The 14,189-nt window shown below is 38.4% G+C and overlaps 1 protein-coding gene across 6 annotated transcripts in view; it reads left to right on the top strand.

Annotated features, from left to right (window-relative positions):
- The window catches only part of Golga1 (golgin A1), a 55,641-nt gene continuing 41,452 nt past the window's right edge, over positions 1-14,189 (top strand). For 3 of the 6 annotated variants that reach the window (XM_026386418.2, XM_026386412.2, XM_026386417.2), the window contains exons 1-6: positions 1-111; positions 886-961; positions 1,934-2,228; positions 10,221-10,311; positions 12,234-12,308; positions 13,198-13,295. In XM_026386418.2, the coding sequence (XP_026242203.1) occupies positions 2,094-2,228; positions 10,221-10,311; positions 12,234-12,308; positions 13,198-13,295 (399 nt within the window). In that variant the 5' untranslated portion in view covers positions 1-111; positions 886-961; positions 1,934-2,093. Of the gene's footprint in view, positions 112-132; positions 227-295; positions 679-885; positions 962-1,933; positions 2,229-10,220; positions 10,312-12,233; positions 12,309-13,197; positions 13,296-14,189 lie in introns of those variants that run through there. The other 3 variants (XM_026386415.2, XM_026386414.2, XM_026386413.2) reach the window with 3 other exon arrangements.

The raw sequence follows: 14,189 nt of genomic DNA, 5'->3' as shown, positions 1-14,189 counted from the left end.
GTTCCGGGTCGCTGCTCGGCTCACCGGCCGGCGGTGGGGGCTGGTGACGCGGGAGGCCGCTCACGAGAGGCCCTGGAGGCGGGGCTCTGCCAGCTGCCCAAAGAGCGGCAGGTGCGCGGGCCGGGGCCCCGGGGACGCGAGCAGCCCCCATTCTCCCGGTGGCCTTGGTGTCCCCAAATCTGCCTTGCCGGGGTTTCCCGGGACCAGAGCCGGGGGGCGGTGCCAGGTGCTGTAAGGGGCAGGGTGGGAGCGGAGGCGGGCTGCCCGGCCTGGGAGTCCGGTGCCTAGGGTTCCGGGATTCCTCCCTGCGCGACCGAGATGAGCCAGCGCTCCCTGGGGCCGAGTTTCCCTGCTGTCAAATGGAAGAGGTGTTGGTTCCTTCCCTTTGACAGTCAAGCAAGGGCGTGGCCGGAGGGGGACTGAGGGAGAGGGGGCCAAACTGCCTTGGCTGGTACCTCCAGACGTCAGTAAAGGTCCTGCCTGTCTTTTACTCAACTTTGCCTTTCTTTTGCTCAGAAACTGCCTCAATATGAATCCTGCCAGGGTCTGGCCAGCTAAAGAGTGTCTGTTTCAGCGTCAGCTGAGAAATAAATGCCGGCTCTGGGAAACCTTAATCTCATCAAGTTGTTTTGCCTAGGGCCCCCAAGGAGCAGAGAATTTAGGCATATGTCTTTTGCGGTGAGCAGTACCGTCCTTTGTAACTGTGAGTGAAACTCGTAGGCAAATCACAATTCATAGGGACAGAGGTGAGGGATGGCAGTCAACTGAGTGTTGAGGTAGTGACAAGTTTTCTTCCCCCACTTAATCTTCCCTTCCTCTCTTCTCCATTTCTCTTCCCACCCTCATCTCCACCCACCATTTTGGTCTTCTATTTGGAATATCCAGCCCACTTCAGGTTTGTCTTCATGCAGGACAGAATGCATCGACCTCCAGGCTGTTTTAAATCTCGTAGATAAGCCAGGTGAGTAAGTGATTTACAGACATTTAAGGTGAAGTTTTTGAGGAATTTTTATAGACTTGATGATCTGAAGTGGTAAGAAGTCTTTTGAAGATCTTAGAGCAGAGTTTAAGTATCCTCTAAAAAACATGGAAAGTTAAGGCCGAAACCTGAATGTTAATATTTTATACACCATTGGGGGATATTTTTTGTATCTCTTGTTAAATATCGTGTCAGGTACACTGAAAAAGAAAAGAGATTGTGTGGGGTTTGGGAGTGCATGCCTATAATCCTGCAGCCCAGAAGACTGAGAAGGGATTATCTCAAGTTCCAGGCCAGCCTCATCAATTTAGTGAGACCCTGTCTCAAAATAAAAAATAAAAAGAACTGGAGATGAAGCTCAGTGGTAAAGTGCCCCTGGGTTAGATACCCTGGGCAGGGGTGGGGAGTGGGAATTAAGATTTGAGGTAATTTTATCATACTTAAAGAAATAGTATTTCCAGGAATAGTTAAAGGCTATCAGATACCTGATATGTGGTTTTCTGGCTTGCCTGATTTTTTTCTAGGTTATGATTTTTTTTCTGGAAACAGCTGATTGCAAACCATCCTGAAACATTAGAATATTACCTAATATTACCTAGAATTTCCTCATATTGAGTTACATGTTTGTGCCATCAACTTCAAAAGGGGAAAAAGCACTCACCACTGATTACACTTATTGAGACAAGGATTCAAAATCATTAATTTATGATTTTGTGATGTTAACCTGTCAAATTTTACTGTATCATAGGCCACTGCTAACATGGTATAATTTGAAACTGGATTTCCTTATCAGCATGTCAAGCACCTGAGTGATTTTTAAATGTTTAGTAATTGTGTTCTACTAAGTATACATTTAAGTTTTTAAACTTAATTTTGAAACCTGAAGCTTAACATAGCTCAAATGTGAAATCTTTCCTATGTTTGACTTAGATATCTCTTTCATCTGATTTGTAGATACTGTGTTGCCATATGCCTTTGACCCACATTTAAGTTGGAATGCAGCTAGTTTGGATGTCTGAAACTTTTTAGGCATCTTTGTCTGAATCCTGGTTATTGAAAACTATTGTGGTAGTTCAAAAACTGGTCATCTGTGCAGGATAGCCACATAGCAAAAATGTTTGCAAAACTAAAGAAGAAAATTGCAGAAGAGACTGCTGTCACTCAGAGGCCAGGAGGTGCTACAAGGATCCCACGGTCAGTGAGCAAGGAATCAGTAGCCTCTATGGGAGCTGACTCAGGAGATGACTTTGTAAGTATCTTCTCTAGCTTTGAATATTTGGTGCAGTATCAATTTTTTTTTTTTATTTTTGGTACTGGGGATTTATCTCATTAAAGGGGCGCTTTACCATTGAGCTACATCCCTAGTCCTTTTTACTTTTATTTTTATTTTATTTTATTTTTATTTCAAGACAAGGTCTTACTAAGTTGCTGAGGGTCTCCTTAAGTTGTTGAGGCTGGTCTCAAAAACTTCCAATCCTCCTGCCTCAGCCTCCTGAGTTGTTGCTATTATAAGCATACACCCCCATGCCTGGCTTCAGAACAGTTTAAAAATAATGTTGCACTGAATCCTTCCAACATGTATTTTTTTATTGCATGATTCATCTATTTTGTAGTTTATAGCTGTTTAAAAACCTGATTATATATCTGGTTCTGTACTTAAGATACCTTTTTATTAGTGTTGGTTTGTTGATATTAAGGTAGCTTTCTTTTTTCTTATTTTTCAGTGAATCCCTTTCCATATTCTGTACATTGTCCTCTTGTACTGCTTTTCTATCTGTATAGTTTGTGCATCTTCTTTTACATTCGGTCTGTATTCTATGCAGGCATATATATACTTTGCCATTGTTGCTTTAACAAGGCCTGCAAATTATGCCAGAGTGCACTATTTTATTGGGAATATTTATGGAAAGATGGCACTTATGAATATAGTATGTCATGTTGTTTGTAAAGTATCTTTGGTTTAATAAGATTTTTAAAAATGAGGATGCTGCTATATTAGAGAAATATGCTGAAGATCAAAATGTTATGTTTGACATTTGACAGGATCCTTGTAAGTTATATGACTTTAAAAAGGATTTTATAGGGGCTGGGGTTTTGGCTCAGTGGTAGAGCGCTTGCCTAGCATGTGTGAGGCACTGGGTTTGATTCTCAGCACTACATAAAAATAAATAAAGGACCATCAACAACTAATAAAATATTTTTTTAAAGTATTTTTAATGCTTGATATATATATAAAAGGATGTATACAGTGTACATATAAAGCATAAAGCAGGTTGGATCCCTAGCACCATAAAGAAAAGATAAAGCATAATGTGTATATGATGTATGAAGCAAGTAAATCTGTCACCCATCCAAAGAAATAGAACATTATCAGTATTTACATGCTACTCCCCATTTCCCATAACCACTACATTTTGTTTTTAATTCCCATACTAATTAATATATCCTAACAGATACATATGTATTCATAAACAATTTTGTGTTTGTGTGGTCCTGGGGACTGAACCCAGGAGTGCTCTATCACTGAGCTATATCCCTAGCCCCTCCTTTTTATTTTTTTAAGACAGTGTTGCTAAGTTGTCAAGGCTTATCTCAAACTTGTGATCCTCTTGTCTCAGCCTCCCAAATCACTGGAATTTCAGGCATCCACCACCATGACCTATAGTTTATTATTTAATACTGCTTAGTTTTGAACTTTTTAAAGATGGTATACCATAGTCTTCTTGGACTTACTTTTTATTTAGCTCAACATGTTTCCAAAATTCATCTGTGTGGCTTGAAGCTGTGGTTCATTTGTTTTTACTGCTATTTATTTTATAAGATTATTGCATTTGAAAAGGCCACAGTTTATTTCTATCTTCTCCCAGTGGTAGACATTTGTGTTGTTTCTATAGTCAGATGACTCTTCCTTCGTTCTTCCACTGCCTGAATCCCTGGTCGGATTACATGACAGAAGCTATTAGGTTATTGCAGTAGAGCAATAAGATTAAATGATAAGAATGTTATTCACCCCTGTATTTAACATTAAATATAAGTGAAAATTTGATCACCAGGCTAAATGATATAGGTTTTGTTGGTTTGTTTTACAGTGTTGGGGATTGAACTCAGGACCTTGCACATGCTAAGCAGATTCTTCTACCCCTGTGCTACCTCTCCACCTCTCTAAAATATTTGGTTTAAATGTCGAGTTCACAGCAGAAGGACCTGCTTTCCCCTCATTCTGACATACTAAATCAAATCTCTCATCTAGAATGTGTTCCAGACATAGAAACTGACCTGAATGCAAGGAATACTTTGCTTTGAGACTTTTCGAGTAACTTTTTTGAACTTAACTACATATATAGTGTCATCCTCACTCCCTGTATCCAGACCTTTATATCCAACTGCATTTATTTCTCCAAACAGATGCCTTCCATATGGTATTTGACATTCTAAATGAACAATTGAATTTGATAATTCCATCTCCATCCTACCAACTCACCACCAGGAGGCCCTGAATGTTTTTTAGACTCTTTTCTCCTTTCACTTCTTGGTATCTAATCAGTCAAATATTTTGTTTTCCATTTCCCAAATGTCTCTCAAATTTAACCTCTCTATGCCTCTGCAAGTCTACTTTATTTCAGGATGATTTTCTTTCTTGGGGAAACATGTCAGCCTCCAATAGCTCCCAAAATGATCTTTCTAAAAGCTGATCTGTTCATATCTCTTGATGCTTAAAACTTGGTGGCTTCCTTATTTTCAGGATGAAGTACCAATTCATTATCATTATTCCATATGGTATCTGACATTTTCAGATGGTATCAATTATTGTCTTTAAATGATAAACTGCCAGGACTGGAGTTGTGGCTCAGAGGTAGAGCGCTCGCCTAGCATGCGTGAAGCACTGGGTTCGATTCTCAGCACCACATAAAAATAAAATAAAGATATTGTGTCCACCTATAACTAGAAAATAAACATATTAAAAAAATGATAAACTGCCATGTTTTTTCACAGCTAACCAACCCAACTTCATCTCGCTCAGCTTTCTTACACCCCATGCTGGAGCCATACTGAATCTATTGAGCTTCCTGGAATGGCTCACATTACTTTCTGCCTACCAGTGTTTGCCTATACTGTTCACTCCTTCTGGAAAGTCTTCTATCTCCCCTTTCACTCTTGGATTCCTCTGACAGATTCTGCAGCCTTCAAGACTTAGCTCACATGTTACTCATGGAAGCCTCCTCAACCCTGCCCTCTCTTACCCCGACCCCTCACCCTTCTGGGTGAGTTTGGTGCCTCACCTTCTGCTTACCTCTGTGGTAGTACCTGTTATACTACATTAGTAGTAACAATTTGGTTGTTGGTCTCTGCTGCTAAAACTGGGAGCTTCATGAGAGGCAATCAAGTGAAGCTCTTAGGAACTCAGGTCAGATATAGAGTCAGACCTGAATGTGGTTCCCTACTATATCATCATTGTGTGACTGTGGACAAATTACTTCATTTTTCTATAGTGTACTTTCCACATCTGTAAAATGGAGATAGGTCCCAGTGACTTGGGAGGTTGAAGCAGGAGAATCAAAAGTTTAAGGCCAGCCTCAGCGATTTGGCAAGGACCTGTCTCAAAATAAAATTTTCAAAAAGGAGCTGGGGATGTAGCTTGATGTTAGAGAGTGCCCCTGACTTCAATCCCTGATACCACACAAAAAAAGTTGGGGGAATAATACCTGTGTCTGTCTTTATTAAAGTATTATGTCAGGGGTTCCACAATCACCCCAAGTTCCATTATTCAGTAGAAGGACTCACAGAACTCAATGGTGTAGTTTCTTGCAGTGAAAGGATGGAAAGCACAATCAGCAGAGGGTGAAGGTGCATGGGGAAGAGCTGGGGGCCAAGCACAGCTCCAACTGCTGTGAAGTACAGAGAATATGCTTAATTCCCCGAGAGTGACTTATGACAATGAGGTAAAATGGCTGGTAGGGAAGCTCATTAGAGACGTACTGTCCAGAGTTTTTACTAGATGCTGATGGTGTAGACATCTCCCTAACATGTACCAAAATCCAAGACTCCAGAAGGAAAGGTGTTTGGCATAAACTGTTTATGCACAAATAGTTTGAACACAATCATTCACTCTTATCAGAAATTATGGGAATGTTACCAAAGTACAAGTCCTCAGTTGCCTCAATGGGCCAACTTTACAAGAAGATATTTTTAATGATAGCAGTCTCAGGTCTTGTTAACTTTTTTTGTTTCATAGTGTATAAAGCGCTTAGCATAGTATCCCGCTCTTGGTCACAGTTGCTACTGCTGCTGTCTTAGGGAGGGCCTTTCTCACCACAGTTCCTAATGCTTGGCATGATGCTGAGGCCTAGTAAGTCTCACTAGCAGTAATAATCAATAATTTCTTACATTGCTAATTTTATTGTTTAAATGTTTATGTCCCCCCACAGTTAACAATGGGATGGTACCAAGTGGTGAGGCTTTTGAGAGATGATTAGGTTGTTAATTAGAAGATGATTAGGTTGTTAATTTTTATAAGAGCACTTTTATAAGTGCTCTTATAAAAGAGGGCCCAGAGTGCTGCCTGTCCCCTTCCACCATGTAAGAATGTAGCTACATGGTGCTATCTATGAACCAGAAAGTGGGTGCTACCCAGACTCTGAACCTGCCAGAACCTTTACCTTGGACTTCTCAGAGTCTAAAACTATGAGCAGTAAATTTCTGTGGCTTATACAGTGCCCACTTTATAGTATTTTCTTTTCGTTTTTTTTTTTTAAGAGAGAGATAGAATTTTTAATATTTATTTTTTTAGTTTTCGGCAGACACAACATCTTTGTTTGTATGTGGTGCTGAGGATCGTACCTGGGCCGCATGCATGCCAGGCGAGTGCGCTACCGCTTGAGCCACATCCCCAGCCCTATAGTATTTTCTTATAGCAGCCTGAACAGACCAAGACACTAGTATCAGGTGACACACTTAAAACTGAGTATATGCCATGCTCTGTTTCACAAATTTGTCAAGTGTTAGTTTATTTAATCCTCTCTCAGCTCAGCAAGGTAGACCATATTTGTTATTATAGTTTACAGAATGCCTGCAAGCATTCTGCAGGAAGGATGTACCCCGTAAACAATAGTTAACAGGAATGGAACACATAAGGAAGTTGAGTAATTAGCTGGAGTTCTTCCAGCATTAAGTGGTAAAGCAGGGACTTTAACCCTGGTCTTTTGACTCTAGAGATTCTGCTTACCAGTCTTCAGTACTCACGCTCAGTAAATAGTAGATGAGCAAGTGACTGATAAATAAATATTTGAAGTGAATTGTGAATTGTTCAACCATCTTTTAGAATATTTGGGGCATAAAATGAGAAATGTGATTAAAGACTGAGTATTATTGTAAGTTTTATTAAGTATGGTAGCAGTATTATGGCTATCAAGAAAAGGTCCTCATTTTTTAGAAATATTTATCAGTGTATTTAGGATGAAATGTCATAATGCCTGTTTTTTTAAGTAGTTCAGGAAATAAGAATATGAGAAAACATGGACCATTGTTAAAATAAACCATTCTCCCAGCTTTTCTTTCTTTTCAAAACTTTTATAATAAAAAGTAAAAAGACTAGTAATAAGAAGTAAAAAAGACTAGGAAAACAACCATCTTATGACCCAGGCATCCCACTCCTCAGTATTTTTCCAAAAGAACTAAAATGAGTATAACATAGAGATACAGGCACATCAGTGTTTATAGCAGCACAATTCACAATAGCCAAATTATGGAACCAGCTCAGGTACCAGCTCAGATGAATGCATAAAGAAAATGTGGCATATATACACAATGAAATAGGGTTTTTTCCCCCTAAAATGGAGTTTTAATCACATAATGGCATTTGCTGGTAGATGGATGGAACTGGAAAACGTCATGCTAAGTGAAATAAGCCAGACTCAGAAACTCAAGGGGTCAAATGTTTTCTCTCATATGAAAAAGCTAGACCAAAATAAGTGGGGAAAGTGTGTTTTGTTTTCACAAAAATAAGAGGGAGATCAGTGAAGTAGAGAAGGAGATTGAGGGGGAGGGATGGGAAATGGAGGAACTGCAGAATGAAATTGACCAAATTGTGTTATATAATATATGAATATACCACAATGAATTTCACTTTTATATATCTCTATTAAACAGTAATTTTAAAAAGAACTATAAATAAGTAGAAGGAAGACCAGTAGAGGAAGAGGAACAGGGAAGAGAGAGGGAAAGGGGAAATATTGGGGACTAAAATGTAGCAAATTATATTCAATGTATGTATGTTATGAACCCCAATATTATGTAAAACTATAATGTACTAATAAAAACATTTTAAAATTTTTTTATGTTGTAGATGGGCACAATATTTTTATTTATTTATGTATTTATTTTTATGTGGTACTGAGGATCAAACCCAGTGCCTCACACATGCCAGACGAGTGCGATACCACTGAGCCACAACCCCAGCCCTAATAAAAACATTTTTTAAAAAGTAAAAAGAGGGGGCTAGGGTTGTGGCTCAGTGGTAGAGCGCTTGCCTAGCATATGCGAAGCCCTAGTTTGATCCTCAGAACCACATAAAAAGAAATAAATAAAATAAAGGTATTTTAAAAAGTAAAACAAGGTCAGGGGTTGTGACTCAGTGGTAGAGCACTTGCCTTGCATGGGTGAGGCCCTGGGTTTGATCCTCAGCACCACATAAAATAAATAAATAAATAAAAACTAAAGATATTTTTAAAAAAAAGTAAAAAGATTTTGGTGGGGTATACTAAGGGTTGAATCCAGAGTCACCTTACCACTGAGCTATACCTCTAGCCCTTTTTAATTTTTAAAAAATATTTATATTTTAATTGTAGTTGGACACAATATCTTTATTTTATTTATTTTTAATGCCGTGCTGAGGATCAGACTGAGGGTCTCATATGTGCTTGGCAAGCACTCTATCGCCGGCCACAACCCCAGCCTCCTTTTTTATTTTGAGACAAGGGTTTCACTAAATTGCCTAAGGCCTCACTAAGTTCTGAGGCTGTTCTCAAACTTGGGATCCTCATGCCTCAACCTCCTGTATCATTGGGATTACATGCCTGCACCACAGTGCCCAGCTAGTAAAAATTTTTTGTTTTTATTTACTTATTTTTTGGTACCAGGAATTGAACCCAGAGTGCTTAACCACCAAACAACATCCCCAGCTCTTTTTCATATTTTATTTAGAGACAGGGTCTCACTAAGTTGCTGAGGCTGGCCATGAACTCACGATCCTCCTGCCTCAGCCTCCTAAGCCACTGGGATTATAGGCATGCACCACCGTGCCTGGCTTAAAGTCAGTTATTTATTAGCAATAACACATAATGCCCAAAGTAACCATAATACTTTTAAGTTTTAGACTAATCTGGGTCCTGGCATTATAGCCCAGTAGTGGAGCATTTGCTTAGCATACACAAGTCTCCAGGTGAATCCCTAACACTGCAGGTCATTGTCATCATTGACATTATCGTCATCATCGGGGTTTTGGGGAGAATAGATGTTTAATTAATATATTGGTATATTGAATGATATATGCTAAAGTCTTTGATGGATTTTAGAGCCTTAGATGACATCCTCTTGTTTTATACCTGAGAATACTAAAGCTTTATTAATATCAACATAGACTCTTTGTCAGAGACAAGACTTTGATCCCTTGTTGAAGAACCCTCCCTTCTTTTCCCAGGAGTTTAATCCTTGGAAAATTGAAGTGATTTATTGTTTTTGGTTTTGTTTTTTTTTTGTGGTACTAGAAATCAAAACCAGGACTTCAAGATTGCTAGGCAAGTACTCTAGAGACTACTGAGCTTACACCCCCAGCTCTAAAGTGATGTGTTTTTTTTGTATTGTTCTTGGTATAATATGGTTGCAGTGGGTTTATTTGCTGCCATTTATTCCAGTAGCATGCACACACATGACTTACTGTATCTCATCTCACCTTCATGTTACAGAGGCAGGTAGCGTTGCCTTCACTTTATAGCTAGAGAAGCTGGGGCCACTTATGTGAAATTTTTTGGCAATCACAATTAAAGTACAGCCAAACCTAAAATAAGAATTGTTATTGCTGAGAATGTTAATCAGTAGTGGAGTGCTTACCTAGCATGTGTGAAGCTATGGGTTTGATCCCCAGCACCACAAACAAACAAAAAAAGAAGAAGAATTGTTGCATTTCATACTAGTGAAAAAAACCACATATGAATATGATCTCTCCTTCTGTCTGCCTGTCCAACAGGCTTCTGATGGAAGCAGCTCCAGAGAAGATCTTTCATCCCAACTTTTGAGAAGAAATGAGCAGATCCGGAAGTTAGAGGCCAGACTTTCTGGTATGTCTAAGAAGTCATAAATATGAACAACAGGAAACTTATCTTGTCTGACTCTTTCTCCCTATAAAATAGCCTATAGGATAAACTTTATAGTTATTTTGACATAATATTCATCTTCTTAGAAAGGAATAATCCTCTTTCTTAGTTTTTTAGTGTACTGAATAGTGTCAATTCAAAACTAAATTTGAACATCTATTTTTTTTTTCAAACTTATTTTTCTGCTCCTGAGGTTTCTAGCCATGGACATAAAAGGTATTAAAGCACACACAGAATAGATTTGACCATCTTCCACCATTAGCATAGCTTACTCTCAGGTAGAGGGGGCGGAGGATAATGTTTATATGGAATGACCAAATAAATGTTGGATTCATCAGTTCTAGAGAGGGTCAGTGCTAGGTTGCCCATTGCTTTAGCTCATATCACCTGTGTAAGTATTGTTCTGGGTTTTCAGGCCAATTTTCAATGGAATTTCTAACTTCAACTCCTGCTTCTATAGAAGCTGTAATGCTCATTGTGTCTTCATGTGCAGTTTACAATTTACATAGCTCCCATATATCCTTTGCCTGCACAGGGCATGTTTGTGATAGAATTGTGAGCTCTCATTGTAGTCTCTTCCCGTGGATATATTTTGACAGCTTCATCTTGTAAAGTGGTCCATGGCTTTTGTGTCTCTTTTTGTCCCTTGACCTTATGCCCATTTTATTGGAGTGAACGTAGAAGGCCAAAATTCACCAAATTTTATGTAAGATCCTTACATTTGTATAGCTATCAAAGATTCATAGCATCTTAATCATTTTGTTTTCAGTGTAGCCTTATTAAACTTAGGGTCAAGGTCACACAAGCATTTAGTGATAGAGCTGAAGTCCAGATTCAGACTTTCTTGATGCTAGAGTCCATGCTCTTAATTACAGTCTACTTGAAACTCTCTTGGTACTCTCCCGTTACTCCTGCTCAGAAATGATATCAGCAACAGAGGTGAAGTAATCAGTATGTGTTTAATGTTGAGAAGATAGTGATAAAGTAATATATACCTTCCCTAAAGAACAGGCTTAACCTATGTTAGTAATGGAACAGGGAAGAGAGCTGAGATTTATTGAGTCCACTTAATGTCATGGATATTGTCCTACAGGCTTAGTGTGAATATAACAGTACAGTAATACCTACCTTTTATTGAGCACTGTGGGCCAAGCTTTAAGGCATATTAAATACTTTATTATCTAATGCATTCTTTGAAGTAGGTACAATTAATATTATTATTTAGTACTTAAAGAAACTAATACTTAGGATCAATACTATGCCTAAGGTCCCCAGCCAAGGGGGGTTTGAATTGAGATTTGAACTTATATCTACTTTTTCACAATACTATGCTGTCATCCTTGGCTACCCAGATAATTAATTCTGACTTTCACCTTTGGTATGGCATAGGGAACACAGTTCCTGGATATTTGTCTATAGAATTAAGTACCTTCACTATAGAGACAGTACCGTGCTTGCTGTTGCCCAAACCACTGTTCTGAGTTATGTGGGTGACAAGTGAGTTTTAAGTGAGTTCCCTTGATCTGTCCTATGCTAAGGCCAAAAGGAGAAGTGAACATTGAGACTTGAAACTAAGTAATGGGATAATAATGTGATTTTCATAGCAGGGTATTTCTATGGCTAGGCCCAGACTAATTCTTGTTCACTATCAAGGCTAAACGAATCTACCTGTTGGCATTCACTGTTTATACTGTGGGCAGTTTGTACTATACCTGTTCGCCTGTGTTGTTCATTGTTAATGGGAGGCTATCTGCCTAGCTTTCCTTAACAGGACTGGTTTTCAGGTTGAGAAAATCATCATCATTTTCATTCATTTTTTTGTTTAATTAACTTCCTTTCCTGATGTTTGTCCATTCCTGGTATGTGCGTCACCCTCCTCACCCAAGACTATGCTGAACAGGTCCGAAACTTGCAGAAGATAAAAGAGAAGCTTGAAATTGCATTAGAAAAGCACCAGGATTGTACGTATTAATTTCCTGCTTTTCTCAATCTTTTTAGGGCTAGTTTTTTAAATAAAACAGTATATTCTTAAATTTGTCCTTCATCAGAACTCATATCTTTATTTTATAAGTAATGTACTTCTGAATCAGGTTGATATGACATTTATCTGATATTATTAAATGTGAACTTGTATTTACATTGCTTTTGGGGCATGCTGCTTATGAAGGGGTCATCTGTGCGTCAGTTTGTCCCTATGCAGTTGAGCCATTTATAGGCTGGCCTTAGTTTTTAGTAAAATCTAGTCCTGGCGGTTGGGTTCTAACCATAGCTTCATTACTGCTGTGTTGGGCAATAGGGAGAGCTCTGTCATCACACCTCAAAAGTTGAATGTACACTTTCTTTAATGTATCCTAAGTCCTGTATTTTCCTTTGGGAAATAATGCAAAAAATGCAAATAGAAGTAGAGAGTTGAGTCTTTGTTGATACTATATATACTAAAAAATTTTTTTTAAGATAAATAAAATAGTTTCTTTTTGGTTTTGTTTCTGGTTCTGATGAAGGAGTAGCAGCTATCTTTTAGCAACAGCATTGTTGTTTTCTGGCAACTTACAGAAAGTGTTTTGTCGTTGTACCACTTAAAAAGTCACCTTTTGACATCTTCCTAAGTGTGTGCACTTTGCTGTTACAGAAAACAAAACAACAAGGGACCAAACAAGAAAACAGAACCCTGGTCTGTTTCCAAGGCCAAAGGTTCTTCTGGGAGTTGAGATGGAGTAGGGTTTCCCAGCCTCACATATATGACCTTGGCCTTTTTTTGTCTGGTGACATTTGTAAAGTAATTACATGGGCTTTTTGTCATGCTATTTCTGAAGTATTTCCATATCTCAAATAGAGCCTCTTTGTTAACAGCTTCCATGCGGAAATTTCAAGAGCAGAATGAGACATTCCAAGCCAACAGAGCCAAAATGGCAGAAGGACTGGCTTTGGCATTAGCCAGAAAGGACCAGGTATTTTGTATGTGGCCTGCCCAAGACTGGTGGAAAGATTTCACTTAGTGACAAGACTTCAAAAATTATGACATAAATCTGGTAGGAAATATTTATAACCTAGGAGAAAAGAAGTTATATGTATGTTCTTTAAGGTTTCATTTGACCGTTTTTTGTAAAGTTGAACTTTATAGTTTTAATCATGACATGTCCAGAATGGGAGAGAATAATCCTCTGTATCTGTGTGGCTTTGTAAACTTGAGAACATGAATGGTGTGTCTATAACCTAAGGACAATAATTTCTGCCCTCCCAACACACCTATCTCAGAGCCTTGACCCCAAACACTGGGCATTAAACCCAGGGGCTGACACATGCTAGACAAGTGCTCTACCACTGAGCTACATCCCAGGCTTTTTATTTTTTTATTTTATTTTATTTTATTTTGAGATGGGGTCTCATTAAGTTGCTGAGACTGGCCTTGAACTTGTGATCCACCTGCCTCAGTCTCCTGAGTAGATGAATTGTAGGTGTTTTCCACTGTGCCCACCTTAGAGGAGAATTTCTTAACCTCAACAGAAGCATTCTCTAAAAACTGCCTGATAAATGATAAGAAAAGAATGTAATACTGTTGTTGGTTATTTCAACGATTATAAAGTGTATTTTGCTCAAGATAATGTCATTTTAATTGAGATAAACATGAGTGTTTTATAATCATCCTAATTTATCTAGAAAGGGTCAATTTATTATATTTGATCTAATAAAATGTATAATTAATTTTATGGGTACAGTGATCAGTTTGTCTTAAAGTGTAGATTTGTTTCCTAGGACATTTTCTGTTCAGAAAAAAAAAATCACCAATACTCTGTGGATAACTATGGTACGAGTATATACAAATTAAAAAAAAAATTTAAATT

This window comes from Urocitellus parryii, chromosome 4 (genome assembly GCF_045843805.1).
Source record: "Urocitellus parryii isolate mUroPar1 chromosome 4, mUroPar1.hap1, whole genome shotgun sequence".
Lineage (NCBI taxonomy): Eukaryota > Metazoa > Chordata > Mammalia > Rodentia > Sciuridae > Urocitellus > Urocitellus parryii.
Note: the sequence above shows the minus strand (reverse complement) of the source record. Positions and strands in the feature narration are given on the sequence as shown.